This window comes from Ctenocephalides felis, unplaced genomic scaffold, assembly GCF_003426905.1.
Source record: "Ctenocephalides felis isolate EL2017-DRISC unplaced genomic scaffold, ASM342690v1 CF-g0.4_SCAFFOLD_01886, whole genome shotgun sequence".
Taxonomy (NCBI): Eukaryota; Metazoa; Arthropoda; class Insecta; order Siphonaptera; family Pulicidae; genus Ctenocephalides; species Ctenocephalides felis.
Genome location: NW_020538040.1, coordinates 19,001,807 through 19,010,255, shown reverse-complemented (window position 1 = coordinate 19,010,255; position 8,449 = coordinate 19,001,807). Strand labels below are relative to the sequence as shown.

The 8,449-nt window shown below is 29.0% G+C and overlaps 1 protein-coding gene across 1 annotated transcript; it reads right to left on the bottom strand.

The window, feature by feature from the left end:
• Positions 1 to 279: 279 nt before the first annotated feature.
• LOC113374717 lies at positions 280 to 2,592 on the bottom strand. Its single transcript, XM_026614689.1, has 3 exons — positions 2,574 to 2,592; positions 2,378 to 2,506; positions 280 to 788 (listed from the first exon to the last, which is right to left on the bottom strand). The coding sequence occupies exons 1-3, from the start codon at positions 2,590 to 2,592 to the stop codon at positions 280 to 282; spliced, it is 657 nt and encodes a 218-aa protein (XP_026470474.1).
• Positions 2,593 to 8,449: the final 5,857 nt, after the last annotated feature.

Sequence of the window (8,449 nt, the reverse complement as noted above, 5' to 3'; positions counted from 1 at the left end):
TTTACTCATCATTTACTACTAATTTGAAAAAAAGTCATGGTTAATTTTATCACTTAAGTGACCAGAGTTTTATTAACAATTTCTTATTCTCACATCATGTGTTGTTTGAAAATCATATTAGTGCTTGTCAACAGTTTTATACACGACAGCTTATAAATTTAGTGTTCTCGAGTCAATCTAATGGCAATTTAAAAATTATACGAATTCAACACATGCGTACGTAATTTAAAAAACTAAATACAAAAAACTTTATTTTACTGCAGATATTTTTTAGGAAAATTAGAAAAAAGATTTGAGGCTAGGCGAAGAACTTTTTTCAGCGTCTACGTTGTATTTCTGCCTTTCAAAAAGTTTAATAAATGCATTTTGGCTTGGGCGTAGCAATGGTGTCCAGGATGGGGTGTATGCACAAGTACCCGATGGTGTTCTCAAAGGTGTTTTCGAGTGTGTTCTTGATGATGTTGTAGAGGTTGTTGATGATGTAGACCGAGACTTTGTCGATATGTCGGCAGTTAAGTGGTGGTATTTTTTAGATGGGATTGATCCGGCCCGTCGGGATAAACGTCCACGCCTGCGCCCTCTCCCTTTACGTTGTGATGATTTTGACCGGCGCTTTGGCCTGCGTTTTGGTGCCTTCGATCCGCGCTTTGGCCTTCGTTTTGGACTCCTCCGTGACTTTCGCCTTTTAATGTTTTTTTGGGCGCGCCTCGCTCTGCCCGCCAGCACCATCTCTGGTTCCAAAAAGTAGTATTTTTGGAACTCGTCACATAATGAAATTCGATTGCCTTCTGAAATATGTGCAATATTGGACGTAAAAATTTTACTAAATTTACTAAAATATTTCAGTTTTCATGGCAGAATATTTATAAAAAATCAAATTGGAGGTACACAAAAGGTAAAACAAATAACGTACACTCTACAAATGTATGATTACCAAAATAATATTAAAACTAGTTGGTTTGGTATTTTGCCTTGAGGCTAGTTACATGAACTTCACGATATATTTAAATAATCGACTTAATCAATAAAAAATAAATAAATGTATGAGTCATTAAAAGTATTCCGAGTGGATTTATTACACACAATTGAAAACGAACGAACACTTTGACTCGGAGTATTTTCTAAAAGCAAATTTTCAATAATCAATAATTTTTATAATTGATCCAGTTTTTTGTAGGACTTTAATTGTTTAGTATGTTCATTAAGACCAAGTACTCCATCGTTATACCAAGTAAATCGTCTAATTTTAGTTTTAACAAATGTCAAAAAAACTACTCATTTTCTCAAACTTTGATGAATTTTTAAAATTAAACTACTTGTCGTAAGGCCGTAATATTTCAGTAAGTTCTATAAGACCATGATATATATCGCCAAAAAAATTCCATAAAAATCGGTTTAATTTTTTTTTTCAACAGTTAATTACAAGCAGTGGTGTTGCTAATATTTTTTTTGCCGGAACGCTAAAATTAAAAAAAACGGTTCACAAACCGGTTCAAAAACCGATTTTCATGTTTGTTCCGGTTCCGTTCGAAAAGGAAAGAAACAAATATCATTACAAAACCTATTTTGTGCACATATATGTATGTTTATTACAATAATAGGAACATTTAATAAAAATTAATTGAATTAAAATTTACAAAATTCACTTATTAAATATTTTCTGTATGTAGCGATTTTTTAAATTTTTTTTTTGCCGGAACTATGTTCCGGCGCGTTCCGGCTCGACAACACCACTGATTACAAGAAAATGGCTCGGTAGATTTTCACCTAAAACTAATCAGTATCATTCCCAACTAATATCTTTCGAACAGTTTTTGACTTTTTAAAATCGATTCGGTAGTATGAGCTTAAATGTAGACGAAAAGTTAACATTTTTTTCCAAATTACAAAGAAACGGGTCGGCCGGTCGTTGCACAAAACTGAGAAACGATAATCCTCATCGAGATACATCAAATAGTTTTTAAATTTCTGAAATCGGTTCAGGCGTTTTTGAGCAAACGTCGATGAAAGTTCTAATTTTGACAAATGCCAAAAAGACTATACTAATTTTTGCAAACTTTGACGAATTTTTAAAGCTAAACGAGTTGTCGTAGGGCCGTAATATTTTAGTATGATCTAGAAGACTATGGTATCTACCGTCAAAAAAATAATAATAAAAATTTTTTTAACACCTTATTACAAGAAAACGGCCCGGCCGATATCTACCAAAAACCAATTAGCATGATTCCCAACCAATATCTTTCGAACGGTTTTTGAATTTTCAAAATCGATTCAGAATTGCGGGCTAAAACGTACACGAAAAATTGACGATGAAAACATAAACTTCTCCTTCGGGAAGTTAATTAAGAATCACATTATTCAAAAATTTATTACTTACGCGTACGTTTGAGGTATCCCAATTCGACACCTTTGCGTATCGTCTTTTTTAGACGACCCAAGACTGCACCATTGTTCTTTGCTTTGTTTTCAGATACGATTATCTTTGCTAAATCTTTGCATAGGGCTCCTACAATTTCACTCAATATTATGAAATAATGTTAATCGTTACATATTTTAATGTTAACTGATTTTACCTTTTGGCTCTTCTAGCATTTTGATGGTAAAAAATATCTTTTGCATCATTGGGTGCGCCCAGTACATGTTCATGTTGAAGTGGTGTATAAAATTTAATGAATTTAAAAAAGAACTAATTAAAAATCATGTTACGGAGAAATTTTGAAAAATTATAATTGATGGCAACGGACTGAGAAATTTTGATATGGGTTTAGAATTATTAGTTGTCTCTTGTTTGCATAGTCGGTTACTTGGATCAAATCTACCTATCAAGGCTACTATGGTAGCAATAATATATTTTTGTTTCATTCATGTCAGAATATTGTCATATAGATTTTATATTTAACTGATTGATCAACAATATTGTTTTCAAATAAGTATTTCGCTAGTTCGAGATAAAAGCAATGATCAAAAAGGAACGGTGCTAGTGAATATTAATGTGTAAATTCAATGGCCCGATTTTGCCGCACAAGAGACCAATGTTATGGCAAGGGCATGTTACGCTCCAACTTCTTGAATCATACTAAATCTTGTCCAAATGTCATGTATTTGCTATGAATTCAGGCAGTTTTATACATAAACTGCAACGTCACTTGTGTGTTATAGTGCTGGGACAGAAAGGCCCTGTAAAAAGATTGCTCTTTAGATATTCGTACGGTTTATAGGTTAAGTTTTTTATCTGACAACCTGGGAAAAACGCCTGACTGCACAGCAATCACATGGCTTTTGTCAACATGGAAAGTTCTGCATAACATAGCCTTGCCATAACATTTGTCTGTTATGCGGCAGAATCGGTCCATTAATTTGTTCATTCTTATGCAAACTTATTTGTGTCGCCTAATTCTATGATTTTATCCATATTTTGAAACATTTTCGGGGCGAATTAATAATTAACCCAAAATAGCGCTGCACAAATTCTGCGTTAAAAGGGTATTTTTCTATATTGAGTTTCTATTATTATAAAGCATTGTTGATCTATAATAACACGATATCTAAGCCCGCGCCCATTATTTTATTATCTGACTATTTATTTTTGTATTTAATTATATAATGATTTTTTTTTTTCGAGTTTTTTTTTCATGAACTTTCGGATAGTGCATTTTTGTGTAAGGACAATTTTTCGTTGTATGATGTAATTGGACATTGATTTGAAGTTTTGAATCATAAGTTAAAGATGAAGGCAAACATCTGAGGTTTCGGTAGAGTATGTATAAAATTTCTATGCATTATGAGATTTTTCTATTGGAGTTCTAAGATTGTAAGAGAGTTCTTCGATAACTTCATTATCGAGCAAGAGCATGGTTTTTTCTGATCACTCAATATAAATCTTGAATCTTTATTTTTATTTGCTTATTTTTGGTTGTCGATCAGAGATCTCCAGTTTAACTTTTAATCAATGTGTAAACGGTCTCTTGTAATGCCGGCTAGAAAATGTTATTGGTAACTTCTCAAAAAAATTGAAATTTAGAAAGAATGAGAATAAATCTTCTTTTATATTGAATTATACAACTTTCTAGTAATTTTGAATGTACATATTATTTTCAAGTAGTTTTTGGTTAAGTTTGATCCAAACGTAAAGGCTAAAAGTGTGGTTAAAATTGTGTATTTTATTGTATGTATTTCATTGTGTACATGTGTACACTTGCACATCAAATTAGCAATATGAATTATTTTTATTACTAAATTTTGACTTTTTTCTTAAAGAATATTCAATATCCATTTTAAATGAACTTTGTAAACTAATTTTAGTCAAAAACTTAAAAATGTTGCATTAGTCTTTTTTCTAAACTAGGTTTCTGTATCAATGTATATATTTTATTTTATACATAACATTACATTTATACATACTCATAAAATAACATATTTTTAATAATTTTATGGTGATAATAACTATGATTTTTTCCAATGCTAACATTCACTTTTTGACAAATTTATTTAGAATTTAGGTCTGCACTTAAATTCTAAGATATTTCTGTGAAAGTTCTGTTAGTTCTAATCTAGTCCGTTTATTCAATACAAATTATTATTAGCTTTAGGAAAGATAAAACGACAAAGAATATAAAATTTTATGAAACTACAATGTGAAGAATCTTGTACGAGCGTAGCTTAAAAAATATAATTAAGAATTAAATCACTAAAAATTAAAAAAATAATTTCGTTAAGCACTGATAAATTTGACAGTTTATTTTATTACATGATTTTAAATGACACATTAAATTGTGCATATTTTTAGACTCTTATTTTTTTAGCGAACATGAAGTGATAAAAAGGTCTCAATGTAAATAGATATAAAAGCTCGACAAAGCTCAATATACTTGCTCCTAAAAATAGTCCAAACATGCCGCCAAAGCACACTGAAATAAAATAAAAAATTATAAATTGAGAGCTAGTTTATTTAATGTATAAAAATTGCCTTTAGCAAATAAATAGTTTTTCATAAGTCAACTTAATAAGGAACTATTATCATAACAAAATTTGCTTATGGAAAATCACATATATGATTGAGATATTTAAGGGTAATCAAACCATGAGTTAAATTTTTAAAAATAATTTAAATCAAGTCCATCGCATAATGCAGAATAAGGAATTTATTTTTATTAAAATATTTGGATACGATTCTGATATTTTTTATGTACGTTAATGTAAACAGTATTTTAGCCGAAGAGTATAATCTTGCTCTTGCAACTACAAGGTACCAAGTTCAAATTTGGTATGTGTGATATATTCATTTAGATTAAAAATTAAACTCAAATATATTAAATTGGAGAGTGTAAAAATACACAAAAATCAATCTAGCACAACTATAAAGGATAGTCATTGAGTTGTATTACTATCTAAACAATAACGTTAAAGTAGAAAAAAAATATGATTTATATGAATAAAATGAGAAGTTTTATTAATATAAATAAATTCCGACAAAATATTAGTATAAACGTAATATTATTATGATTTATTGGAAATAGTGGCGGTAATCGCCAATTTTTATGAAATCTTTTAGATACTTGTTCGGACGTATTTTCATTTTATTATATTGGCCATGAAGGTGACAATCTTCATGGCATTGAGCTTTTACACGGGATGGTTGCTATATATATTCTTTCATTATAACTTATTATTAGTGACAAATCAGTGATTGTAATAAGAACTGCAACAAATACATAAACCATACAAAACAAATCAGTGTTTAATACAGTCCACAGCTACAAGGGTTAAATTATAACCCAACAACCTGAGTTATCGAAGGAGATATAATAAATTCCATAACTACGTAAAACGCATAAAATGCTACTGATGCTTCTATATTTATTATATATTTCACTATCAGCAATAAATTATTAAAAATATATAAATACATACCTAAAAGATCGCTAAAACTGAACACGACTTTTCGCGTTAGTAGTTGTTTTGGAAAATCGGCGATTCCGTATTCGAAGATCGTTCCTAAAGCCCAGTTTGGTACAATCTGCTGTAATATATCAAACATAATAAATAAAACATGATTTTTATTTGATAAACATATCCACATATATTTCACTATTATCATGAATAAATAAAGGTTTTGTAAGAAACTGCTGGTGTTGCCAAACAAAATTTATGGAAGGTATTGGATATGAATTTTGACTTCGACGGCTGAATGTAAAATTAATGAATTATTTATTTCTTAGAACTTAGAACGGAAATAATTAGTTATAATATATTTTAGTAATGGAAATATAAGATTTAATTATTAACTTTTTGTAAAATAAGTTAGTTATAGAAATAACTAACAAAATGATTAGAAAACTAAGAAAAGATGGTAAAAGTGTTAAAAAACGTGCGCGGAAGCTTCACACTTTTTCTTTACTTTTTTGCTGCCGATATAATCTCATTCTTTGAACAGCTGTAATAACTGTCTTGCCTAAAAATTATTTTTCATTTTAATAACTTCAAAGTTTTATAGAAACTACAAATAATATAGAAATAATTTCTAATCAATAAACTTACGTTTAGTACACGGCACAAATGTTTAATTTGTTTTATTATTTTCAAGGGACAGGGTAAAATATTCTTCTGATTCAGGCATTTTTCATTAAATCAAGATTTGTACTTCGATGTAACTTTAAAATGTTTATTTATCTATGCCGATTTCCTTGTTGCTATCGGTACGCATAGCAACGACAGATTTCTATTCACATGCACGACGACTAATCACAATCTACTCGTATAGAAATGATCTCATCGAGAGCGAATGACGTTCAATTCGGGCGTAACGCTATTTCCGTTGCATTTGTACGGATTTACACCCTAGTCGCGCCTAAAGAAGTTTTACTTCGAAAAAATGACACAATGAGAAGATGAGCATTTGACATACGCATATTAAATTATCATTTTTTATAAAGATTTGTTTATCATTAATATTTTTTGCAAAATTTTTCGTGTTACGTATCTATAATATAATAATAATTTTTAAAAATGGAGTTAGTGCATGCATATGTTTCGAGTGAAAGCAAAATGAGTTAGTTGTTAAAATCACGAAATAATCAAAACGAAGTTTAGATGTTTCTCTTCTTCATTTTAGTTTCAGAAACGAATGGTTGTATGTGAAAAAATTAATCTGAACTTCTAAACTGTCTCAGAGATCTGATTTTGATAAATGCATACTGAATTATAATTTTTATAGACATGACAATATAATACAGATATGTCATGCTAAATTTTGAGTTCTTCACCATCAATAAATAAGAAATGATAAAATGGTTTTATTTAAAAGTTTTATTCAAATATATTTCGTGCAAGTTTGGTATTTTATTGAGAAATATTAAATGTCTGTATTAGAGAGAGCTAGGCATTAGTAAATTGGAAATTTATGTTATACATAGGAATAAAAATTGAAACAAAAATGCGATTCTCTTACATCAAGTTAGTAAGATGGAACATTGCGCACGTATCTTTCTTTATTAATTATTAAGCTATATTATGTGCATCACCGAATGAAATATCCAATTCAGCCTTCTCATTAAACTTTAAAAAGAATAGAAATTCAGTGAAAAACGTTAACAAAAGGTCGACAATTAACCAGTTATTGATTAGGTTAAAAATGATTAATGAAATTGGGAAGTGTGGTAGGAAGGTGAGGATTGTATGCATGTATTTTTCAAATTTGTATTACAAAAATAAGAATTATGAAATACAGAATTTAATAATTGTTATTATCAGTTAATAAATATATTTTGTTACCTTTCCTCGTGTGTAGAAAAACGAATCATCGCAATTTGGTGCACAAGTTTTACATATTCTCGTCTTATTTGGAAATCGCAGATATAACAATTCATCTGGAAAGAACAATATCATATAGAATTCAAGTCATATATAATCAAAATTACACGTTGAACATCACGTTAATAAATCATTTATTAAACATGGATTTGAATTTCTATTTGTTTGAAATGTAAATTAAAAATGGTTTGAAATTCTTTGGAATATTTAAAATAGTAAACATTATATTTGGATACAAGCTACGTATTTGTAAAAAAATATGTTTATATGGTTTACGAATTTTTCTTAGCATTGAAAAGCAAAAGGCAATTCAGAAGTATGTATCAGAAGTTCTAAATCGTTTGTTGCAACAATATCTCGCAAAGCTTTTTTTACAATTAGTATTTAGATAAGATAACACAATTGCTTGAACGTTAAAAGAAATTTGATGATTCAATTTTGTTTACTCAACATTTGATCATAATAAGTAATTTTTCTTAAATCACAAATGATTTATTATGACTATTATGAGAATATTTATTGCAGAAAACATAAGTATCAGTATAATTCCGATGGAATAAAACTATATTATATAATTAGTACTGTATTTTACATTCATATAACAAAAAGTACAAACTTATAAAAATATTTACAAAAAAAA

Coding starts and splice junctions, on each gene's coding strand:
- LOC113374717 (XM_026614689.1), bottom strand. Junction 789..2,377: donor GGGATACCTCAAACGTACGC/GTAAGTAATAAA, acceptor CACATATTTCAG/AAGGCAATCGAATTTCATTA.